Below are 27505 nucleotides of genomic sequence, written 5' to 3' on the forward strand. Positions count from 1 at the left end.
TGTTAATTTTATTTGTTTGTTTGTTTGTTTTGGCTATTCTATTCTTTGTAGTCATTATGTATACTTCATCCATCTCATTCATTTTGGTCACTTTATTAAATTTATCATTTTATTTTATCGTTTTATTCATTTGTTTGTGTTCGTGTGTTCCATCCATTTAATTTTTTTTAAATTCAATGCATTTAGTTAGTTTTGTTCATTTCATTTATTATATTATTGTTATGTTTATTTTCTTCATTTTGCTATTTTTATTAATGTTAAAACATTTATACATTTTAATAGTTTATTAACTTTATTAATTTAATTCATTTATTTGTATTTGTTGGTTTCAATTATTTAATACTATTTATTTACTTAATTGGATTTATTCTCCTTATTCATTTGATTAATTTCAATTATTTTATTGATTTTGTTCGTTTCATTCATTTTATTCACTTTATTCGATTCATGATTTTATTTTATCATTTTATTCATTTATCTGTATGTGTGTGCTTTATCCATTTTATTAATTTAATTAATTCTGTGCATTTGGTTCATTTTGTTCTTTTTTGTTATTTTTATTCATTTCATCAATATTTCACATTGTTACATTTTTCGAGTTATTGATTTTAATTATTTTGTTCATGTTATATATTTTTTGGCATTTGATTGTTGCATTGTCCATTACATTTCTATATATATATATATTTTTAATCTTACTGATTTTGCAAATTTTCTTATTTTCATTGATGTGATTAATTTTACTAATGTTATTTGTTTTATTGATTTATTAATTCATTTGTATTTGTTTGTTTTATCTATTACATACCTTTGCATTCCTTCAATTCATTTTTTTCATTTCAATAATTTTATTATTGTTATCAATTGTGTTTTATAGTTTTAAAATGTGTCGTGTGTTCCATCCATTTAATTTTTTTTAAATTCAATACATTTAGTTAGTTTTGTTCATTTCATTTATTATATTATTGTTATGTTTATTTTCTCCATTTTGCTATTTTTAAATGTTAAAACATTTATACATTTTAATGGTTTTTTAGCTTTATCAATTTAATTCATTTATTTGCATTTGTTGGTTTTAATTATTTAATACTTTCTATTTACTTAATTGGATTTATTTTCCTTATTCATTTGATAAACTTCAATTATTTTATTGATTTTATCACTTAATTAATTTATCTGTATATGTGTGCTCTATCCATTTTATTTATTTAATTAATTCTGTGCATTTGACTCATTATGTTCTTTTTTTGTTACTTTTATTCATTTCATCAATATTTCACATTGTTACATTTTTCGAATTATTGATTTTAATTGTTTTGTTTATGTTATAAATTGTTTGGTATTTGATTGTTGCGTTGTCCATTGCATTTCTATATATATATTTTTTTTAATCTTACTGATTTTGTAAATTTTCTTATTTTTTTATGTTATTAATTTTACGAATTTTATTTGTTTTTTTATTTATTCAATCATTTGTATTTGTTTGCTTTATCTATTACATACATTTTATTCCTTCAATTCATTTTGCTCATTTCAATAATTTTATTATTGTTATCAATTGTGTTAATTTTATTGATTGTAATATTTTATTAATTTTACTCATATGTAAGTAATTGTTTGTTTTGTCCATTTTATTCATTGTGTTCATTTGATTCATTTGTTTGTTTTATCCATTTCAATCATTTTATTCGCAATAGTTTATTGGGATTCATTTATTTTATCAATCTACTTTATATTAATCAATTTTCTCATTTTATGCATTTGACAGAGAGATTGCATGGGAAAGTGGCCGACCATAAAATATGACTATCGCCGATTCGAGCAAAACTTTGCAGTTGCTATCGGTTTATGAATCTCCATACTTTCCTTTGTCAATTAGAACTTTTTGACCCAAAAGCAATTTTTCTCAAAAGGGCGTAGAAGTTTTAGCATACAAAATTTTCCCTAAAAAATGCTTCGATTACCGCATTTTATACAGCAAAACTGCACGAGAAAAAGTTACAGATGATGAAAACTTCTGTACGAAAAATTATACACTGAAAAATAAGTTGTGACATTCACAAAAACAAAAATTTCTTTTAAAATATTAATTTATAAAAAAACACTTTCTAAAAAAATTCTTTCATCAAAAAAATATGAAAAGTTAAGAAATATTTGAAATGTAATTACATTATGGAGAAACAATCAGTTAAGAGGTTTTTCTAACGATAGCTTTAAATCTGTTTTTATATATCAAAGAAAATTACGACCAAAACTATAATTTTATTATAAAATTTTGTTTCAAATTTCAAATCAAAATACATTTAACTAAAATCTTCCAAAACATGATTGTTTTCGATATATTTGTTTTGTTTACAACAGAAACAATTAATTGTTGAAATTGTGTCACTTTTAAAAATTATTCGAGTTTCTCCGTCATGAGCTCTCAAGAATTAAATGTTCATCGTTTTAAAGGTAATATTTTGTTTGTGTATTTAGATCATGGAGAAGTTATCAATAACAGTTTTTCTAACCACAACTATTAAGATATTTTCAAAATATGTACTATTTGCAGTCAAAAATACTATTTTCTTATTGAACAGGGTATTTAATGCTATTTCAAATCAAAATGCCCATAACAAAAAAAAATGTTGTCATTTTCGAGATATTTTAAATTTAGCTCCAACGAAACCAATTATTTTGTTTTATTATGTTATTCGTATTTCTCCATCAAGAACAATAGATTTTTCTAAATGCGTATAAAATTTTCTGTAACTTTTACATCAAGACGATACTGTAAACCATTTGAAGGGTGCATAAAAATAATGAAAATATGATTCATCTATTTAGTTCAATTATCAGACCACCTTGTTGAATGAAATATTCATTGTTTTCCTGTTCCTTCATTAAATTGTTCCCAATACCGCCTTAATGTCAAAAGAAAAGTGAAATGGATCGGCGAAGAGTCTTCAGTACTAAAAACACGTCACCTTTGTAGTAAAGTTGAAACATCAACGGTCCCAAGTGCTATTCCTTCCCTGTGCTATTCCTCGCGTAAAAGTAAGTTGAGGTATCTGACAAATTCCAAAGTTTTTTAAATATCGTATCCGTATAGATATATTTAAAAAGTGGTAAGTACCAAAATTTACTATAGCCAATTGTAAAATCTCCCGCTCGGTTGAGTCTCCCCAGGTTTCTCTACAACATTTTGGCAATGTGCATTTTTTGACTAACTCAGCTCGTTACCTATCGGTGACTGTTGAACGAATCGTTGCGTGACGAGGGCATCATTTCAATGTTAAACTACTTCACAAGAATTCGATCGTTACATTCCGACCCATGCGACTGTGAGTTGTAGTAGACCGTCGTGCAATACTTGTATGGAAAATCGAATTACACCCTACGCCAGCTAGTAGCGTAGGAATTATGATGCCTTCGGCAGTCGCCGGTCCTGATGATGCAGTTTACGATAAACGAGTGCCTACCATAATGATAGTGGTAGTACTACCGATTATGAACATTATTCCAACGATGAGGTTTCCCATCAGCTCTACTAAAAGTCAGCGGCTCTGCTGAACCGAACCGGTGAGTTGTCGCGTTTTGTAGCCATGAGGCTACTGATTGTATTGTGTGCACCTCGCGATGCGTTGACCTCCTACTGGCTGGGTAGGTGGAGTCAAGTCTGAACTGAGTTCTCGTTTACAGGCGCATCCGTACAGATTTTGTCCAGCACCGACCACGTTGCATAAATGGCGGATATTCTTAGAGTCTAAGGTATCTATTTAGACATTTGACAAACCTGAGTTTTCGTGCAGGAGAATGGGTAAAGTCAGCCATAGGAACTAGCACTGGCGAGAGCACCTTTTTTGATGTGTTCATTGGAATGCATTCAGAGGGGATTTATTAACTTTTGATTTCACTTCATTTCAGTAAACTTTCCTAACGAGCTACAGGCGAAGTGAAGCGAGTGTGGAATTAGATGGTGCTGATGATAGCAACCTATGAACGCGACTTATCCACCACATACGCCATTACTGAAAACCAGGATCGCAGCCATGGGCGGGCGGGCAAATTTGCATATGATAGAGCAGACTTTTTTTTATAAGTGATGAAAAATATATTCATTTTCCCGGTTATCGCTCTGTTTCATTTACTGAATGAAGGCCAGCGAATGCCGTTCGCTGTAAACTGCACACCTCTTTGCTTAGTCGTGGGCTGCGAAAAACACACTTTTCGAGCTAACCCAATAAGTTCGCCTGGAGAGAGGAAGCGCTGTATTTTTAGTTTTTTTTCCCCACTAGCTCTCCTGTATAGGTATACCCCGACTGATGATGATGATGACGATGAAAACTGCTGCCAAGTCAAGCCCCGAAGCTCGCAGCACAGGTGAACGAATGCAACGCAGACGAACTGGAATAAAAGACCAGCGAGCGTCTTTTTTTTGCGCTCGCTCTGTCCGCTGGCAATTGCAATTTTATAGGTCAAATCATTTAAATATTTAATTAAAAGTTGAATGAATTTTGCAGCAGCGTCATACTGCCTCCGGGATGGAATATTTGATGCTGCTTGCGGTGCGGTGCGGTGCAGTGCGTTCCCGGTGCCAAACGGCAGGAGAAACGAACGGTCGGCATACGATGTTCATCCATCTATTCAACCGACCAACCAGCCGACCGCCCAACCTACACATGGTTATGGACGTTGGTGAAGCATGCAAAATAATCGGGAAAATGGTAAAGTTGAACTGTTGTTCGTTTCCGTTGGCTGTGATGAAATTCCGTGGAGATTATGTAATATGTGGGGTGCACAGTTTTTTCACAGATTTATGATTCTGGTTATTTTCTGTAATCTAGGCTTAGGCATTATATGCATTTTCGAGTGGAATTTGAATTTTTCATGTGTGAGGGAAATTACCCAAAAACTGATATCTGAAATGTTCATTCAAGCTACCAAATTAATTCACCATGCGACACGTTGATCCGGGAGGATAACGTTCGAACTTTGATTGGTTTTCCCTAGAAGTAAGTGCTTTGCAGATATTTTATAAAATTTTTAACAGATATTTGATAATTTAAAAAATGACATGTGAGTTGCGAGTTGATCGTGATTAGACGATTAGTCATTCTAACGATTTACTTACCTTAACCGGCGTGTAGGTGAGTGAGGATGCCTGTTCGGTGTGCACTCGGTACCCACTCTGGGGCATATCGATTGTCTCGGCCGTGTTGTTGAAGGACCACTTGAACGATTCCGGCGGCGGATAGGCGTCAACATGGCACAAAATCTCCGCCGCTTCGTTCCGTGCCACGCCGTAAATCTTCTTCTGATCCGGCAGGCAAATTGGTTTGTCTGTAAGTAGAAAAAACAGAAATGAAATGTAAAATTTCATCATCAAAATTATTGTTAACCTAGAACATTTTACGACAAATCTCGCTTTAAAGCGACAGCTTTATAAGCATTAGTTAAATTGACATTTCGGAGCACCTCTTCACGGATCTGTATGGCATGTGTCATGGATTTTTGCAGTCACCAAATCACCGTCATTTTCTCTTACGCTGTAATAACTTTCCATCGAAACCGCAATGATTCTGCGTTCCGACGCAGATTCGGCCATTCCACGCGGCGTTGGAGTTATTTCTCCGTCATGCTCGGAGCTCTTACCATCAATAGCGAGCTCACATGCAGGAAGAACCGGCAAGAGTTATTTCGGATCGATACGCGTTTCGAAAGTAATAAAGTACAATTGCATCACATTTCTCTGATTTATGACGTTCCATATTTTCAGCGCAACCACAGAAGCGACCGCAGCCGAGGAATCCCTGATGGTATGGTTTGAAGAATGTAGTACCGCTTCAGGTTAGGGAGAAATGGAAATTTCGTTTCTTGTGCGCTTTCGGTGTTCCATTCAGCATGTGCCTCATTCCACATACGTGTCACTCTCCTTCTGCTGTGTACACGTGAGAAACATTTCACGACAGCCCTGTATAAGCTTTTGTCTATGGTGAGTAGCTGTTCATATACCTGATTTGAATCTTTTATTTTTATTTTATTCATCATGATGTTTAAATGCGTTGCGATAGCATCATTATCGAGCATAAGGGTGAGTAGATAATCATGGTAACACATACAAATTAGCGTAACTTATTTCATACTTTTTCCAAAATCGACATAATATTGCCCAGTTTCTCTTTAGAGTGTTTTGTTTACTTCCACCAAGTTGCGCAAATGCCGTCCAAAAAATAGAAAAAAAAATCAGTAAACCATCCGAAAAAGAATTTTGTGCACCCACATGCACCTTGGGGAAACTAATAAATATACATAATTTAACCATCTCAAAGGTCCTCTAAAGGTTCCAAGAATGAATGACAGTAAACCACAAGCCAGGAACTAGATGAAATCTTGGAATAGTGAACAAAAAAAAACCGAGAGAGAGAGCGCTGATTGCGCATTTCAAGTGTAATCCGAACATTTTAACGTGGGACTTGAAAAAACTTGATGTTTCGCAAAGTTTCGTAAAAAACAATGCGGGTTGAAAAAGTACAAGCTGCTGAATCTCGCAAATCGGGACGAGCGCCATTGCCAAAACGCGTGCCCGACAAATCCAGGAATATTTTACGAGTAAGGACAAGCTTGCTGTGGCAGACCGTTGCAAACTAATGAAACTGTCGAAACTCGCATCAAAGTATGTACCTGATTTGGCAGGTCATGTGAGATTCGCAAAACTGAATGCTTCAAAAACAGTTTTTGGCGGTTTTGAGACAGCACACAGTGCACTATGGTCCCAAAGCTGTATTTAGGAAGACAAAACTGTTTGCGCCTAAACCGTTGGTTTTAGGTATGTAGTATCTTCGGCAAACTTACTTAGAAATTTTCTTGCCGATTTTTTTATATTAGTTGAATTGGGGTGGTCCTTGTGGTTAGGTTGTTCAACGTATCAACTTCTTAGATATGAAAATTAAGCTACATAATGTTCTACAAAGTTATAAATCAATCAAATTGAAGCAACTTTTCTGAAGAAACTATGTAGCTATCTCTAATGGTTCATGTGCTATGATTTTTGCAATATTTAAGGTAGGGTGGCTCTTTAAAAATTGGTTTTCGATTAATATCTTTTTATGTGTTAATTTCTCGCCAATATTTTGTTCTAGAGGTTTTTAGAACTTTTGTAAATACACATTTTTGCCGAAGCAATGAAGTTACTATCTCTTTTTTTGCATAGTTATAGGCGATTTTCAAAACAAAAATGTTTTTTTTCAAAGCTATATTTCTTCCAACATTGCAAATGAATTTTCAATATTTTAATTTCATTTGAAAGATCGAAACTTTTCTAGTTTTTGGTTGAAAAAACTGCGGGAGCGTTAATTCTGTAAAAAAAATTATTAATTTTTGAAAATGGTGTATTTTTCAACAAAAATCGTTCATAACTTTTCAAATAGATGAGATAATAACTTTATTACTTCAGCAAAAATATTCGCCATAAAAAGTTCTAAAAGTGCTGCAAATAAAGTATTTACGATAGATCAATGTCTGAAGCGACAAATGAGAAATAGTGATTTTAAGGGGTCACGTTTTCTTATGGTAAAATCAACTGAGAAATAGTCATTGTGTGTGATAATGCCGAATGTCATGGCAATTCTATTGGATTTGTAAACGTTTTTGAAAGAACAGTCTACGGTACAGTGGATTTACAGTAGTGTTATCTGCAAACTATCGCTAATTCTTAATCGGCCAACAAAAATTATCTATGCTCACTTAAGTAAATCCTTTTTTGTTTGGACTAGTGCTCAAAATGAGTGCAAAAAAGAAAATGCTTTTGTTCACGTCTTGTTATCTCAAAATAAAATCTTGAAACGAGTTTGTTATTCATAGCAGCGGAAATTATTGTATGCTTTGTCAACATTTATGCAATGTTTGAAACTATAAATTAATTATCGACTATAATGACGGCTGTGGGTAAGTTAAGGAAAGATTAACAATTTTTTGTCACTTCAAAATAAATAATAGTAAGAGGTCTGAAAATCGCTAACCGCGAACTGGTAAAATAACTCATAAAGCATAATTCTCTAGCATCTATAGAGTTTACTATAGTACACTATTAACACTATTGTAAATTCACGCTATCATGTAGTTGTACGGTAGAATGTTGTGTTTTCAAAAAGTGTCACATATTCAATAGATTTTCGGTGACTTTTGGTATTATCACACACAATGACTATTTCTCAGTTGAATTCACCATAAGAGATTGAGTGGTGAAAACGTGACCCCCTTAAATCACTATTTCTCATTTGTCACTTCAGACATTGATCAATCGTACATACTTTGTTTGCAGCACTTTTAGAACTTTTTATGGCGAATATTTTTGCTGAAGTAACAAAGTTATTATCTCATCTATTTGAAAAGTTATGAATGATTTTTGTTGAAAAATACACCATTTTCAAAAATAATATTTTTTTTACAGAAATAATGCTCCCGCAATTTTTTCACCAAAAACTAGAAAAGTTTCGATCTTTCAAATGAAATTAAAATATTGAAAATCCATTTGCAATGTTGGAAGAAATATAGCTTTGAAAAAAACCCATTTTTGTTTTGAAAATCGCCTGTAACTATGCAAACAAAAGAGATAGAAACTTCATTGCTTCGGCAAAAATGTGTATTTACAAAAGTTCTAAAAACCTCTAGAACAAAGTATTGGCGAGAAATTAACACATAAAAAGATATTAATAGAAAACCAATTTTTAAAGAGCCACCCTACCTTAAATATTGCAAAAATCATAGCACATGAACCATTAGAGATAGCCACATAGTTTCTTCAGAAAAGTTGCTCCAATTTGATTAATTTATAACTTTGTAGAACATTATGTAGCTGAATTTTCATGTCTAAGAAGTTGATGCGTTGAACACCCTAACCACAAGGACCACCCCAATTCAACTAATATAAAAAAATCGGCAAGAAAATTTCTATGAAAGTTTGCCGAAGATACTACATATCTAAAACCAACGGTTTAGGCGCAAACAGTTTTGTCTTCCTAAATACAGCTTTGGGACCATAGCACAGTGGTTCCATTCCTTAAGAGAGGCGGTCATAAATATATTTAATGCAAATTTTGATGCAAAACTGCATTTCTATAGCTAATTTGGGTCGCTGAATTCTATTTCGCAATAAAAAATCGGTTATATCCACCTAACAGTGTTATACGGCCTTTCTTATTACATTAAGATTCACATTTACTTTTTTTTGTTCCAGAATTTTTTTAGTATCGAATAGTACAAGTTGTGCTGCGCTGGTAAAAAAAAATGAATAGTTACCCTAATAAACATCTAATGATTCAAGAGCCTAACAACCTGTTCAGGCTGTCATCCAAATAATATGTGGAATCTTTGGACATGTAGTTACAGTTCGTGTATAATATTTTTTGTTAGGGTATTCATTGAAAGTTCTCTTAATTGTAGCTTTTGCACCTGAACCCAAATATTATGATATCGGCTTCGGTGAGCATAATATCTCGAATTTTAAATAAATTCCCGTGTATTTTTTCCTTTAAAATTATGGTTTTCGTGAATAAAAAATGTGTTTTCCTACAATAAAGAATATCCCATAATAAAAAAACCTCCGCGTACCAGCTATTTTAAAATGGAGAAATAGTTTATAATTTCAAGTTTATTGGTAAATATTAATCGTGTTGGGCCTTTTTAACGTACTTGAGAAGGTAGTTGTAATACGAAGTGAAGTGAGACATTTGCCTCGTACATCTAATATTCCGTAGTGACATGTGTTTCAAAGAGAAGCGTCAAATACATCCATATAACTAAGTTCTAATGATTCGATCGATAAGACATTTTGGGAAAATAATAATGAAGTTATATAGTTTCGAGATCAGTAGTAATTATTATCGTAATATAATTTAACAATCTGATATAAAGTTTTTCGTCTTGCATTATCCCGTTAAAAATGTACATCATCTTAGATTTTCTAAGCATTCTGGGCGCAGAGATCCGCAGCTGAAGCCTAGTTCAAGTGGAAGTGGAACGTCTGACGACCATTTTGAAAAGTAGTTCCAGAAGGATATCGAGGGACAAAGTTAGTTAAACTCATATTGAAAATTTTTAGGTAAATTTTCCTATTACATATACAAATAAACACATATTTCTGCTCTCCTAAAAACTAAAAATTATTATTCAATACAAAGCTAACAGTAGTGTTATCTGAAAAAAATTTGAATATTAAAAATTACAGATCCACAAAAACATTTTTCTGGCGAGCAATCGATTATCGATATTATTTACATTATCGGTAAATAACGAGCCACCCTATGCATTCTTCTATATACTAAGAAAACCAGTTCAGTATTGACAAAATTAATTAGGAAACTAAAAAATATACATCCAGAACGATGTAATCGCAAGATAAAAACACGCCTTCGCCGAAATATTTTTTTTTTGTATTATTGGCCTATGGGGGGACCACTGTCCATAGTGCAGTGGTCAAAATGAACAATTTCTTGCCTTTAATTGTTTTGCGGCTAAACCATAAGGTTTTGAGTTTTGGTGACTTAGGACAAGGTATTGGAGTTATTAAGACAGATTTTCAGAAGTAAACGACCATGTTCCAAAATGGAATGTAAAGGCATTTTTGAAATGTAACTTTTTACTGAAAGGAGATAGACAGATAGAATCTTCAGCAAAGTTGCAGACAATGTTATTTTTAGTAATTTAACTGAAGATACTAACTCTCTATCTATAGCCGTTTCGTTGTTATGAGAAGTTTTCCAATGAACCCCATAAAAATCAGTTTATTTAAAATAACTTTTGTCGTATTCATTTCTCTACAACAATGTTCTTCACAATGTTTTAGATATTGTAAAAACCCACAACTTTGTTGAATATTTTAGGACGATCCGATGTTTATAGAAAGAGAGCTGTTTCTTTGATTAAAAATTTCATATGTTTTAACAAGTTTTCTAAAAAAGTTGCAAAAATATGCAAATGAAATAATGTTATCTTGAAAGTACTAACAATCTACTACAAAATCCTAAAGGAGTGGTTAGTATCTGTTAGTATTCAAGAATGTTATAAAAGAATGAAACGGCGAGCATTTGAGTTTTTTCTTCAGCGCTATCTGGCTTCATTATATTCAACCATTTTATATGTACTGCGTTCAAAATTATTTTAGGTATTATAATCACTTAATGAGTTATTGTAAAAGTAATACCATAATTTTACAAAAAGCACTCGTAGTTCCATTGGAAATTATGTGAAGAAGTACTGTACAAAATTTTTAAATGATTGGTCCAGTAGATTCTGAGCTATGATGCACACCTATTTTCTTAAAGTCTCCTCCACAGATTCACTCTCAATTATTTTCAATATTTTGCCACGAAAATTAGAGAAATTAAGTTCAAGTGTTGCATTATTATATGGAAATTGACTAACGCTTTGTGTATCATCAAAATCTATTAAAAGCAATTTTCACCGAATGAACCTAATCTCTTACCTCCTCGTCGATATTTACATGAATATTTGCTTGGTATATTGTAAGCCGTGTATAAGTGCTAAATTGAAATAAAGCAACTTCGATAGTCATTGTTCATCGGTTGCTTCTATTCTATTTGATCTATATATTACTGACAATAAATTTTATGTTAGTCATTCTAGTATGCTTTCAGTTTTTCACGCATTTTCATATAGCCGTTTATTAGTTAGCGATTTTGTTTGTCGTCGAAATTGGTAAACGTAAGTTGTTGCAGTTTTCGAGTTAAACCGAGAACGATCCAAATAAAAATTTACATAAAAACGCAGACAACAGTTCATCGAAAGAGGATAAGATAACTAGATCATCAACATTCTATTGTAGACCTTTGCTACTTTCCCATTGTTTAAAATTGTATAGAATATAAACGCCGTTAGAACTCAAATACTCTCCGTTTTATTTGTACGCAATATTCTTAGATACCAACGGATACTAACCATTCTTTCATGACTTTGCAGTAGATTAATAGTACTTTTAAGATAATACAATATCACCTGCATATTTTTGCAATTTTTTTAGAAAACTGGCTAAGAAATGTGACATTTTTAATCAAAGAAACATCTCTAACTCTTTACATAAGCATCGGAGCGCCTTAAAATGTTCAACAAAGTTGTGGCTTTTTAAAATATCTAAAACATTGCAGAGAACATTGTTGTAGAGAAGTAAATACGACAAAAGTTATATCCAAAAAAACAGATTATTAAAAGACGCTAACGTAAACTTCTCATAACAACGAATCGGCTGTAAATAGAGAGTTAGTGTCTTCAGTTAAATTACTTAAAGTAGCATTCTCTACAACTTTGCTGAAGACTCAAACCGCCTATCTCCTTTCAGTAAAAAGTTATATTTCAGAAATGCCTTTACACTTCATTTTGGAACATGACCGTCTACTTCAAAAAATCCGCCTTAATAACTCCAAAAACTTGTCTGAAATCACCAATACTCAAAACATTACAGTTTAGCCACAAAATAATTAAAGACATGAATTCGCTCATTTGGACCACTGTGCAGCGCACAGATGAGTAACTGGGGTCAAATCCTGGCCAAAATTATTCGTTGCTACTATTGCTTTTATTATGCCTTAATATGAACAAAAAAACAGACAATGACTAGTTTTTGGAACAATATGGCATCTATCCACCTACCAGTGCAGAGGTCAATTTTCTATTTCTTTCCGAATACTAGTAATTTCAGGGTGATCTTTTTGAATACATTTATTTTTCAGTTGCACACACAGTTGATCAGTGAAAAAGGGGGAATAAAAGGGACGCCTGTGCATATTTTCATAAAGATACATTTTGAAAAACATAGTGCTATCTTTGAAAATGAACTTTCTTGGTTATGCAACTAATTTCCCTGATCTTATTTTATTGCAAATAATTAAGCAGGTTTTATTTTATTATATTCAGAATTGCACATATTTTGAGGTATGTAACTTTAAATTCTTTGATTTGATGGCATTGTAAGGGAACACGTATCCGCCGGTTGATGCTAATCGAGCTGACATTTCTTTGGACTGATCAAACTAATTTTTTTGTTTGTTTAGTGTTTATTCGACCAACTAGGAAACTAATCCACGGGGTATTTAATGTGCGTGGGGAATACGCATGGTCTTGTCTGAGTGAAATGATGACTTTTGATTCATATATTAGGGGTTGAGAATTGGCGGTTCGTGAGAAGAATCTGAAGCTATTTACCAATTTGCAGCAGTTATATCAGCACTAAGAATATATGGTCGGTGTTAAGTCAGATCGGACTAAGTCGAAAAACCTTAAAAAAATGAGACAATCATAGCACTGGATAAAGATTTTTTTCAGCTACATTTAACAATAAGCAAGAATTACAGCAAAAATTAATTTCAAATTTTAATGCAAATGATGCTGCAATTCAAACTTTAAACTCGTTTTTCTCGAAATCAATACAATGTCACTTAGTCCGGTCTGACTTAACACCGACCATATGTTTTATTGTCATATTCATTGACGTACTTTTAGTCTCATTAATTAATTTAATGAAATCAAATTAATTGTTCTCATTGCATTGAATACTTTTAACTTGTCATGAGTGAAAATTTCTGAAGTGGCCCCCCATTTTTCACAAAATGGTGAATTTTGCAAAACATGTTTTAATTTTATTGTTTAGGTTCCCCCAAACATCTCCATGAAATATTTTGTCGTTATTCGAAATATTTATAAGGACTTTAGATGGTTTTTAACAAATAAACAAAAAAAAATCTTAATGGAGAAAAAATAGTTTAACAAACTTATTCTACACTAAGGAGAAATATAGCATAGTGCATCCTGCATTAGCTTGCTACGCCAAATCAAATGTTTCAATTCCATTAGTTCTCATCAGCTTAAAATGAGCTCCTTTTCTTACGGGACTTTCACGCTTGACTAGGGAACACAAATTTTGCTTGCTCATGACACAAATTGTGTCTCCGTTGTTTTGGAGTTAGCGTCAATCCGGCGTTAACTTAGTCGTATCACTAAGTGATAGTTAGCGAGACAAAGTCGAAACGCAAATTCCATAAATAATTCAATTGTAGGTTTTGTGCTTGTCACGCGCAAGGATTTAAAATAGGTTTTAACCAAAATTGTTCTGCACCATATACTTATAAATTCTGACATGCGGAGGTGGGTATGTGAGGGGGATGACTAACCCTTGTGAAGTATCCGACATTATTGCCACCATCCTATTTATCAGGGTTAACCTTAATAAAATCCAACACATACGCATTCTAATTTACACAGCACAATATTGAAGCAATCACAATACTAGATACTGTAAATATATTTTTGTTGTAATAAGACAAGCAACCGCGACAGTCTATCATCGTTCGAATAAGTACTTAACTCTTCGAACCGTGTACCTACACTAGACTGCCCAGAAAAATAATGGTTTTTTGAAAACTCAATTGGCCCACCCTTGAGTCGATTCCTAGACCCATCAGGAGTACTTGCTCCTAATTTGAAGCAAATCGAACAAGTCGAGCTACCGGACCAACGTGCCTGAAGTTTGAATGGGATTTTTCGACAATTTACATGGAGAAAACCCACTAGCTCGCACTTTCGTCGCTAGGTGGTACTGTATTCATCATATAATCACTGCAAGTGAAAATAAGAAAGATAATTTATTTGTCTACAACTTTGTCGAAGACTGCTAGTACATCCGGCTTTGTTGAAAGAAGTTATTAAACTTTTCACAAAATGATGTCTGAGCTAGTGTTGCATGGGGCCTTGCAGCGCTTGGTTGTGTATCAGTGCGCGAATTCCACGAACTATGCATTTTTGTGAAATAATGGCTTGAGCTGAATAGTATGTTCAGAAGAATTGGGGTATATGATACGAGTTATGTTTTGGTTAGAAAATTTTAGTTCCAACTGTGACTGAATAGAGGGCGCTAACACTTACTTTTTATGGAAGAGAAATAGAATATTGAGATGTTCGGAAGAATTACTACAAATTGCCTGCTCTACAACTTTGTAGAAGACACCTAGTTTTTATCTCTACTCGTTGAAAAGTTAGTGTTCGCGCCCTCTATGCGGTAACAAGTGTAACTAAAATTTTCTAACTAAAACATTACTCGTAATATTTGCTATAATTCTTCTGAACGTGCTATTGAGCTAAACCTAATCATTATTTTACAAAAATGTTTAGTTCGTTATAATCGAGTACTGATACACAACAATACACTGCTAGGCCCCACGCAAAACTAACTCATACGTCACTTCCCTAAAAGGTTAATAACTTGTTTTAACAAGGGCGGATGGAGTAGCAGTCTTCGACAAAGTTGTAGAGAATTAAATTTTCTTTCTTATTTTCAGTTATGGTGATAATATGATGCCTACAGTGCCACCTAGCGGCAAAAATGCGAGCTAGTGGGTTTTCTCCATATAAATTGTCGAAAAATCCCATGCAAATTTCAGGCACGTTGGTTCGGTAGCCAGACTTGTCCGATTTGCTTATGTATTCTTAGTTAATTGTTACTAATATAAGTTGAGTATTTTAGGAATGGGGTTGGCGAGTGCATGACGGAAATCGATGTCTTGAGCCATTTTGGAATCCAAGATGGCGACTTCCGGTTTAGATAAATTCTCTATAACCTCAACCAAGGATGCAAAATGCCTACCTTTTCTGCGGCTGTAATTTTTCTGCCTACATTCTCATTTCTCTCTCGATTCTGCTGTCCTTCGCTAGTGCAGGACGCCCAGCGCTGTACGGCTGCCTGTGTGCAAAGCAGTAACATGACAAAAAACTACTGTCCCCAGTACAGCCACCAGACGCGAGCGGTACAGCTTCTCTTTCCTTATTTTACATTTTTTAATTTTTTCAATCTTTTTAATATTTTGATGCAAAAATGACGACAATGAAGGAGGCTCATTTACGCCACGGCCGGCATCAACGCTTTCGTGTGCGGGCCTCTCCCTTTGACTATGCAGAGAAAAATGTACAAAGCGAGAGAACAAACTTTACTACGCCACACTCTCACCGAGCAGTCGGAGTACAGCAGCAAAACAAAAATGTATTCTACTGCTGTACGGGAAAATGTACTCGGTTTGGCTACCGTTCTGGCAAGAGCTGTAGTGATGCGTCGCTGTAGCGGGCTGTACGGCTTGTGCAAATGTAAATATACCGAAAAAAATGTAGTTTATCGGTACCGTTGGCATCCCTGACCTCAACAATATGGGTATTTTCGGAATGGGGTTGACGAGTACATGACGGAAATCGATGTCTTGAGCCATTTTGGAATCCAAGATGACGACTTCCGGTTTAGATAAATTATCTATAACCTCAACAATATGGGTATTTTCTGGATAGGGTTGACGAGTGCATGACGGAAATAGAACCCATATTGTTCGTTATCAAGAATAATGCTCAAGCGGCAATCGTCATATTGAACTTGGAAAAGTTTCCAATTGTCCATTTTCAGTATCTACTTAGCAAGCCCATTCCAAAAATACCCTTATTGTTAGGGTTATCGAGAATATTGCTCAACCAACGAATATTATTAAGAATGTGAAGCAAACTTTTTTTACGAACTAAATCCCAAATAACGAACACTTTTTTACGAACTAATTCAATTTACAAACCCCCGATTTGGTTCGTAAATGGAGGTTTCAGTGTACATGCTCTTAAAACGCTATCGCATCCAGCATAGCTCTAGCAACATCCACATCTTTTTATTTTGGGGGACACAAATAGTAGACGAAAACATATAAGTTTTCCCTAACTTGATATGTTAACCCATTCATGCCCATGTTGTATGTGGACAACAACGTTTTTAAACAGCTATAAATTCGATTGAGGCAAGATTTTCTCACAAAAACAAGTAAAGCTAATAAATGTGACTATTGGCTTTCATTTGAGTTATATTAGTTACAAGAATCAGCTCTAGAACTGAAGTTATTGAAATTAGTCTGATTGAATTCCGATGGAACAGTGCTGCCAGGGACATTTTACGTTGACGACGGAAAATGAATTTTTCATAAAACTTCGTTATGATGCAATATTAGTAAAAACTGATAAAACATATCAATTTAGACTATTTTTGGCTTCGTTTTCCAAGCAATCGGACTATTGTGAATATTCTAGGAGAATTGTAGTGAGCTTTAGAAGGTAAAAATTGAGCAGCTTCTAGCACTGCAAGAAAGGCACCAACCTTTATGAAAAAAAGTTTTTTCGCGTTTCTTAACCCCACAGTTTTCAAGAAAAAATAGTTAAAAATAGAATAAATAGGCAAATTCCCAAATGGGAAAAATTTTGGACGATGCCAAATTTTTTGTGCATAAGGGCACATACCTTACATAAAGTACGGTTTTTTGTTTTAGTGTTTCGGATTCTCCTCGTCAGTAACTAGCACCAACTGGGTGTCTAGTTAGACGATGTATCTAAGCTAGTACCCAAATTAGCACTAGAATAAATAGGGTTTCAACCTACATGCACTAGAAAAAAGTTGGGCATGAAAGGGTTAATGGTAAGTTATCTAAAAATGCATTTTGACATGAAAAATACTACCAGCAATATGGCGTTCAGTTCGGTTTGGCTTAACGAAGGTCATATGAGAACCTGCATAAATAAGAACTAGGGTGATGAGCCTATTTGCTCCATGATTATTTTATCACCCTACCCATTTGAAGCCGTTGATTAGAGCAGTGTCTGCCATCTTTGTTCAACGCATTGATCCAAATGGTAGCGCAACAATAGGGGCACTCGATTCGAGTTTTCATTGTGCTCAAACACAAGAATTTTACTGTTTTCAACGCATTTGTGTTATTATATTGGTTCTTAACAACGAAGCAAAGCGGTTGATGTCAATTTTCACGCATTCCATTGATTGTAAGGCAAGAAATTACCGAATTAGTGAGACACCTTGCTTAGTATGGTGAAAATAGTCTCATCACCCTATAAATAAATAATTTGTATTAATGTTTTCCACAATTTGTCATATTGTGATTCGACAATAAACACGCCATGCCGTAATTGTTTCTGTCATTTGGGGTATGGTCCGACTATTTAGGGAATATGGCGTTAGGTTATGTTACAATACAAAACGACGATTTTTCGGAACATTTTTTAAGTGGAATATACGTGTAGGTACATTACCACAAAAAGTCGCTTACTTCCGAGTTTCTACTATTTCTCGTATAGTTCCAAATAATTTTTCTAGCGAAATAATATATAAGTAAAAACGCAAAAATCTATAGGATTAGGATTTAGACGAACAATATTGGAAATAGTAACTAACAATTATAGTGTGTGTTTTGTTATTATACTGAACATGTTAACCATTGGTTAGTATATTGCAACAATAGTACTTATTGTGAAAACATAATTTGGCTAAAATGTTCAATTTAGTAGAAGCGTGCAGAAACTACTTTATCGACGCACAGTGGTGGGTCTACAAACAAAAGTCGAACAAATCCAAAAAATAATTTGCCTAATCTGACAGAAAATCACAACTTAAGGTAAATTTAGGGTGCTGAAATCATTTTTAATATCAAAAGTTATGAAAAAGAGAAAAAATTCCATAGAATGTTATCGAACCTTGCTTATTAGCATGATACTATTGTTGTATCAATAATAACATGACAAATTAACAAAACAGCTTTAAATATCTAGATAAAGTGTTTGTTGACTATTTATTCAGTTATTTTGCACAAGTAACCATGCGCCTCCATATCAGCACACATTTAAAAATATCGATTTTAAACCTCTCTGGGCGGGCAAAAAGGGGCAAAACAGAACTTTGAAACTTTAAATGTAGAAATGATTTCCCATAGAATTTATAATAAATGACCGTTCCAAACTGTTTCACCTGATTTTACAGAAAGCATTTGTGAAAAAAGAATTCGGTATCAGACCACCGAAAATATATTTGTAGCAATAAATGATAGTTCGAATGTAATTTGGCAAACATTTTGCAATAATAAACAAAGTTCTTCAAATTTCCTTTAAAATAAAACTAGTTGTTCTCAAATCGGATCAAACTGGAAAGAGCAACATGTTGTAGAAGGGAAGATAGATACTGTGATTTTAAAAATGAAATTTATTAGTATTGCCTTTTTTTTCCTTTTTTATTAACGACTTAGAGTGAGTCAATCTTTTTTCTTCTTTATATTGTAACGACATTTAATTAGCAAGGGACTGGAAGGTGTGAAATATTTTTTTATATTAAGAGCCATCCTACTCAAGGAAGAGCAAGGAGTTGAAGGAAGAAAGGAAGTTTAGAAAAGCGTGGAGTAGGGTTATATGAGCAAGCTTGGAGTTTACCGGCGACTTAACCCTTTGTCTTCTGCAACGCAGGCAAAATTAAGACCCATCGAATAAATACTTAATTCTTTTTGGTGAAACATAGTCTGAAATATTTTGAAACCAACTGCAATGGTTGGGTTGCAATCTTTTTACCTTAAAACTTTGTGGGTATAGAAACACGAATTTCCTGTTTTGATCCAGATAGGGTCTTCTACAGCAGTGTTAGCAGCTGCTCAATTTTTTTTCCTTCCGATGGTCTATGCACATATTCAAAGTTTACAGTAGTTCAACATCCAGTTACGTATTATTTTCATGCTGAAAACTCTTCGACACGATAGTGCTAACTTCGATGGATTGTTGTAGGATCTTTACCTATGCAAAAATGATGGTCTTATTCTAGTGTAGGTTCTACTTCGATTCCACAGAGTGTGGATCGGTTCTGTGCAATTTCTGTTATTAGCTCGTTTCAATAATGAGTGTGCAACGTTCTCTCATCATAGGTTTTGGGGTAGAACTACTAGACAATAACACCGGCATCAATTATGTAATACCGCCACAAACGATACTGCCTTGGATGGTACCGATGCAAACAGCCTCACCGCCCTTTGATGGAGCAACCGATCTTTTGTTGATGGGTAGAAAATTATTGTTGTAAACCAACAACTAATCCTGAGCACAGGAACGTACAGAGGATTGCTGTTAGTTCCACTTGAAACATTGGGAAGACTTGTGGCAGTACGGATCGGTTGAGGTTTTCGAAAATGGTAACAGTGGTAAAGATGGGTGCTCGTATTACAACTGTATAGAAACACTGCCTTGGTAATGGCTCTGCCTTTGGAAAGGCAGACCAGTGGAAGGTGCAATAGGTGCTAATTTGTCTTTCGTATATAATGAACGATTGGTTGCATTTGAATAATAGTATGGGATATGTAATGGTCATATTTAACTACCGATTCCTGACCACAACAATAAATACTTGTCTTTAGAGATGAATTAATTCTTAGTGGAAAGAGATGTCTGGAAAAGCATATCAATGCTTTCTATTCTTATCAAATCTTCCAAGGCAATATCGAACCGTAGACAGGAGCCTTTTTGCCGGAAACAACAATACACATTTGTTTTTGGGTGATTTATTCGAGTAATTTATTCTACAAAATATTAACTTTACCTGAAATCATTACCGAAAAATCACGTTTTGAATCTTCAATTATTTTAAAGAATATGTCCTTAATTTCGACGATTTTGGTAAGTGTCGTTTATTTTACTTGAAATGTCTTTTATTTTAGCCTCAAACCTCAAGTTTATTCCGCTGGCAAGGAACTATTCAATCGTTATTTAGATTTGTCGCTTTCAATACCAGTGCTTTGTTGTTCTCAAAGATTATCGCAAAGTTACCGGTGCCCAATCTAACCAGTCATGCAATAACTTGAATCTCTGGTTGAAATGTCACTTGATATTTTTGCTGTTTCTGGAAGCACAGGAACTCTTTTTTGTTATCAAATTTCTGCGACCAGGAGCTGTTTGGTTAAACCTTTCCAAGGAATCAGCTATCTGAACAGCTGCTAAAGTAAAAGAGCATCGGCAGAGTTACACTCTTCCTGAGACAAGGAAACATAGTGATTCATCGTGATGAGTGGAGTAGCTCCATAGTATTTAGTATTTCTACCAATGAATACTTAGTGTTTTCAATGAAACATCCTAGACTTCTCGGGCGCTGTTTGTACGCGGGGCATGGTAATAGATCATGAGGGCTTTTCCCAAAATAGGTACACATTCCAGCATTCCTAATGCAAGAGACATCCACATGATGCTCGGCGAAATTGTCACACCGAGCCTTGTTGCTGCAATGGCCTATTTTATTTATTTGGTGCAATGCACTATGCGTGGTACAATCAACCGATCAGGCAGAAGATCCTTGTCAAAGAAGACGTAATTAAACGCCAAGCAGTTTCGCCAAATGTCACACGATACGAGTATGAAGGGACATAAAAATTTTTCCCGTCCAGTGTGACTGTCTAATGTTCAACCTCAAGAGTGGGGGTTTTTTGAAACGGCCACCCCCTGATGATAAATTCGAATCGGTGATCACACTGTCAATCTCGACTTTGTGAGCAGGCATGTAGATACGGTAGTCCTTCATAAAAAACTTTTGCCAGTAACGAATATCACAATTCGAAGCTCGTTTGGGAGAACTTTAGAGCTACCTGTCACTGATTATATTTGTTTCGGAAGAAGATCAGAAAATGTTCGACAATGTTCCATATGTATAATTTTAAACGGGAAATTGGAGTCTTTCATGACGAAGCTTGTTCGACATCCATATTTCTATCAGCTGAGTCTTTTCGGGAGAATGGCGCAAAGTGAAAACTTAAAGAATGCGCAAGATGAGATTGAAATTATGGGAGATATAATCAATTGGAAGACAGGTCAGATGATAGTATAATAAAAATGTGGCCACCTTTCTGCACTCAATGTATGTTTGAATGGTTTTCTAAGGAACTGGTACGAAGAATGTAGAAAATGTTTTAGATTATAAACCATTTTTGTCTCTCTCAGGTACAAAATGATGGGTGGCTGATGTCTGCGACACAAGCAAAATGTTGTGCTGGCATTTGAACTAGTAATTTGAATCTATTGATAAGCATCGAAATCAGCAATCCACTAACCAAGTTACAGCTTTGTGTCTCCTCAGTATACTGGTTTTGATATACTATCCCATGAATAGATTCGTCGTCATTCTAACATCTAGCGTCAATTGATTTCCCAAATATACGTTTCAAGATTTGCGGCTGGAACTTACATGAAATGAGCAACAGTCAACTACGAACGAACTTCGATTTAATCGTTTGGAAATGAGGTTTTTACAAGTTTTCAGCCATAGGAAATAAATATTACGACGAATATTTAAATAAATCGTTGGGATTACTTTATGATATAGGCGGGTTGAATTCCTTACTAAACCGATCTGCGCGAAGAGTCTCCCGAAACAATTCTCCTTCCGTCGCCTTCAAGTACCTACCTTCAACTGATTTTACAAAGTTCCCCGTAAAAATGCTCCGTCCGTCCGCTTTAAACACCTCGCTTTGAATGATATTTCAGACAAATCTGCAATAAATTTAATATATTTAAAGCATCCCAATGCTTTAATGCGCTGTTGGTGGCACATATTGATGGTTTAACCTGAAATAGGTTTCAGTTTATTGAGTCGATTTCGAAAACTTTGTTTTCGTATTTTTTTTATAAAGGTTACACATAATTCGAAATAGAAAATGATTAAAATTTCTCCGACTTATGTGTTAATTCTACTCAATTTGCCATCGGTGACATAATACTCATCGCGACAATGCTGATAATATTGCTTACGATGACAAAGACGCAACTTCCAATAGTTGCATTCTGCATGCGCAGGCCCGCAATGTGCAGCTGGCTGGGTTGGGCCCCACCAACAACGCCAATTCTACGGACCTGCTGGTACGAGGTGCCAAATCAGCTAGGCGTATTTCTGATAGATCAAGGTCCAGGAATCTTGATTTTGACGTTTTCATATTCGACGCCATATTGCATGTTGTTATTCGCTATGTAACTTTCTGCCTCGCCTAAGGAGTTGGACGTTATTAGTATTACTTGTCTCGTATGATGTAGTTGTATTGTAGCGCGCACGACGTTGCTACAGAATCAGTCTGCCCAATCGTCCCACCTTTCCGAACAAATGGCTTAAGCGCCACCTCTTTCGAGGACCATTTGTCGTGCTTTAGGGTTGCCCGACCAGAAACCCAGCCTCAGGGCGGGTCGATATAGTGAAGGTTTGGAGGAACGACCTAGCAGACGCAACTGAATCGAGAGGTACTCAGTTTCATGCATCAAATTACCCGAATAAACCCAGAGAAGTTCGCTTTCCTATCCCAAAATACCTAAGAGCACCAACTCGTTAGTCTCATCACTGGAGAATGCCTCAAAACCCAAATAACTAAACCGAAAAGAGACTCGAGTGGTGGGGCTAAGATTCCCAAGTAGCCCAACTTGGAGTAAATATCACCAAAAACTACAAAACTACAACGACGCGAAACATGAGATACCTCTTCAAATTCGTAAACTCTATGGGAACATGGCTAACACTACAACTTTAACACCAAACATCATTTACCGAACAATATTTAACATTACTAGATTTATTTTAATTCTCTAACATTTTCACAACTTAACCTAGGATTTTCTACGGTGCTGCCTATACTATTTTTGTTCCCTACTGTGTGCGGATGAGCGATCGCTATTTCCTACCGGGCTAACGTGCCATAATGTTGCCGAACTTTAGTTTGCCGGGTGCGTGTATCGGCTAAACTTTCACCATGCGCATGGATTTTGTGGTAGGTGTACTTACAGTCTTTTTCGTTGCTTGCCCACTCACATTCGCACTACTGCGAAGACTGTCCCGATGCGGCGATGCGGTGGCGGCGATGTATCTACACCGGCGGTGATGAATCTGCGCAGGCGGCGATTAAGGATCTCCGGATGTCTTCCGGCGTACAGGATTAGATAACTGCTGGCACTGTCGGTACGCCGGACAAGCTGCCAGCAACAAAAAACGTGCACACCGGATGGTTGTGACGTGCAGCTCCAGTGAGCAAAGCGTTGCAGAAATCGTCGCACTTCTGATTTTTGGTTGAAGCGCCAGAATTTCCAAAGCTAGCACTTGTGTCTAGACCGCGTCGGTGGTCGAAGGGGCGGTGTGGTGAGCCGATGAATAGCACCAAACTAAATGGGAGAATAAAAGCCGTCGCACGGCTGTGCGATACCGTGAACGCATTGTCCTTTTTGCAATATAGCACCAATGAATGATATTTACCTTTTTGTACTTTTTACAAACGCACACAAATCTCCGCACTGCCTACTGCTAAGCTCTAACGCAACACCTAAGGACAGATAATTACTTGATTTTAAAGATACCTCACATTTTAAACTGGACAAACCTTTCGACACCGCGGGACAAATTTAACTAACACGCACTCTAGCCTCTTTCACGGTCTAGATTGAAATGGATGAGAAGCTATTCCTAAACCCTCAGATAAACGATTTTTGGTTCTAGATACCCGGAAGTACGTAATTTTACCGAAGTAAAACTCGTATTTCGAAAAACGAACTTCTTGGACAATTGATTCTGAATCGCTATCTCATTCCCTCTCGAAACATTTGCATCATACCATTACGCGCCAATACCCTCACTTGCGTTCAAATAGTTTTTTTCTGGTCGGGCGGTTGATAAGACAACGACAAAGAGGTCCGTTCGGCGACCGACACTTGCTCTAGTTTGTGCAATCGTGAGACAGATTGGGAAAGAGAAAAAACGTGCGTGCGCGAGCGGATAGTACGTTTTAGCCGCCTAGTGTTCATTATTCCTCCTACGGAATGGAAGAAGTAAACACATATTTGCAACAGGGAACTTGGGTTACTGAATTTGGAAGTTATTTTGACTTCTGATACACGTGATCGCTACATAACACCCCAGCTTATTTTACGAAAATTTGGTTGAAGGAGTGAAACCAAATTTTCGTAACGGTAAACCGTAAAGAAGAAGCAAAATAACACATTGAAGACTTACACATTACAAGCAATCACCATATAGTAACTTAAGATTACTATATACAAAATATTTACAAATGATCAGTTCATATATCGTACAGAAATACTGAGTGGGTCTGACATCTCTTTCGTTTCCTTGTTGGCGGTTCAAACATCAAACACTCAGGCACATACAAAATTCCCAAAATAGCATTGAATCTAAAATTTCTCAATTCAAGATCAAGCTTAACCCCATACAATACAAACATTAAACCTCAATGACACACATAACGAAACCTTAAATAACAGGTTCATTCAACCTCGGGACTACTCCAATCTAATGGAAAGGTATCCCTAAGTTAAACTCACCGCACTGTTTTGCCTTCGAGAGAACCCCAATAAATTCTTTGGTCAACACTCTCAAATGGACAAAACGCATAACTCCATATCACACAATAACAGGCTCACCAGATTTCGGGACTACTCCAATTCAATGGAAAGGTATCCCTACATCCAATTTACCGCACAGTTTTGTCTTCCGAGAAAACCCCAAAATATTTCTTGGTCAAAAATCTCGAAACGACAAAACGCAATAAACCCATATCCGTACCCCTAGCAGTAACTCTAACGCCGAAATGCATCGGCCAGTGAGAAATCTACCATAATATTTCCCCAAAACAGAATCAATTATTTCAGCTGCGTAGGCAACGCCGGAACTTGTCCGACCATATGAACACACAAACTGAAACAACATACCCCACATTACCCTACTCCCACTTTACATTATGTTTCTCACGCCGAAATATTTCGGCCACACAAAACTTAACGAAAGTGTAGGTAAAAAGTTGGCAGCCCTATGAAAGCTCCAAAAATATTCACTCATATCACGCACACATTGAACCACCAACCCGGTCGCGACTAGAAATGTCAAAACAAAAAGTAAATATTGTAATCGGTTGTGTTTTAGGTAGATCGGAATATTAATGGAACGTTTCCAGGTAATTTGTGCACAAAACCTGTCCTGCAAACGGTGGATTACACGAAGAACGGTAACTAAATTTGGTTTTGTTTTTATTTATTAGGTAGCTTCTAGGGAGATGGACGGGTGTCGACGGCCAACCCACCCCACAGGAATATACCATACGGGAACTGGTTTTGAAGAAACCAGCGGAAGGAGGGAAGTTGAATTCCGATTGCAGGTGGGTCTATTGAACTGGTTCTAATGGTAAGTTTTACATTTTAGGAGCAACCGGACAGCGACAAGGACCATATTTCCATCCAGAATGACGCCATAAGTTACCATAAAATTTCCCCCGTAAATTTCCCAAATAACAAATATTCTACACCAAAATGAATAACTAAACATTAAATAAATAAATAACTGAACAAATAAATATTTCACTAATAAATAATTATAAATAAATAAATTGCATGCATATAAATAACAAAATATAAACATGAAAATATTAACATCGAACAAAAACATTAAATAATTCCATTTTAACAAAATATAGACCTAATTAGCAGGTAAATTTCAATATATGTTAGCGTTAGGTACTAACATAGAGTATAAGACTCGATGTAGTTGTAAAAACACTAACATCATTTAATCCGAACGGGAATTATTTACAGAAATACGGGGGAGGGTGGGTGATTGTGATTAGCACAACACCCTATTCGTCTTAGTCTCGGCCCCGGGGAAGATATCGACTCCTCTCTCGACAGGCAGGCCAACCTGTTCGAATACTTTCCCTCTTGAATTTTCTTAAGAAAATACGTAACTTTCCCTCTTCCTAGTTGATACTGCCAGCTCGATTCACTCGGGTTTGCTCGTCATCGACCTTACACTGGAAAGTCCTCCGAGTCTTGCACGGTCATCATCCAAGCATCCCCAGTCTTGGACTCGCGATGTGTTTCCCATTACAGGTACTCCTCTTCAACGCCACTTTGGCTCGGAGTTTCTGGTTTGGTAGATCATCGTTCAGGCTTGCGCCGTGAACTCTCTCTGACTTCTGGTCGAGGGGATAGCTATACGTGCAGTAGTAACTAGTGAGGGGGAACGAAGCTTATTTCCCGAAATTAAATTAACTGTTTCCAACCAGATTTGTAAGGCCTCTTGAGCTTTCGCAAGGATCCCCCAGTAAATTAAAGTTGTTGTGGGGGCTGCAGCTGTGCTAAGAACAGTGCAGAGCCTTACAAACGGTGGAACAGTATTTTCCGCAACCAGAGCTTTCGCGTCATGGCGCAATTGTCTCTACTCAACAAATGAGAGATACATAGCTCGAATTTTAATTCTTTTAAGTGGGAGATAGGGACGAATTGGGTTAGTTGAGTTTTCTGCGGTATTTAAAGTTCAATATCGTAGGCCGCTTCCCACTCAAATCCCCAATGTCGTAGCAATGTGCTCCCTTAACCCACTTTGCATTTGTCAGCACGGATTTAAGTGCTAACGCAGAAACATAAACCTTTCCTTTGCCCGATTGCTCCAAATTGTTCACAGGGGTCCCTTCTTTGGTAGAGAAGTTAGCTTTTGTGCGCAGCACAGTGTTTCGGTTAACTATTATCGGAGTTGTCGAGATTCTCTTCGAATTATCCGCGTTCGAGAACGAACCCCGAAGGCGACAAAACTCACGACCATCGGAAGCAAGAACACTTCGTCGTCGTGTTGGACAGGACTCGATTATGACAACTG

General features: G+C 35.7%; 1 protein-coding gene across 2 annotated transcripts in view; it reads right to left on the reverse strand.

Moving 5' to 3' along the window:
- Positions 1 to 27505, reverse strand: part of LOC131684694 (B-cell receptor CD22) — a 1114748-nt gene that overhangs the window by 238092 nt on the left and 849151 nt on the right. For both annotated transcript variants that reach the window (XM_058967793.1, XM_058967794.1), the window contains exon 12: positions 5117 to 5325. In XM_058967793.1, coding sequence (XP_058823776.1) covers positions 5117 to 5325 — 209 coding nt within the window. The remainder of the gene's footprint in view (positions 1 to 5116; positions 5326 to 27505) is intronic.

Source organism: Topomyia yanbarensis, chromosome 2, assembly GCF_030247195.1.
Source record: "Topomyia yanbarensis strain Yona2022 chromosome 2, ASM3024719v1, whole genome shotgun sequence".
NCBI classification, from domain to species: domain Eukaryota; kingdom Metazoa; phylum Arthropoda; class Insecta; order Diptera; family Culicidae; genus Topomyia; species Topomyia yanbarensis.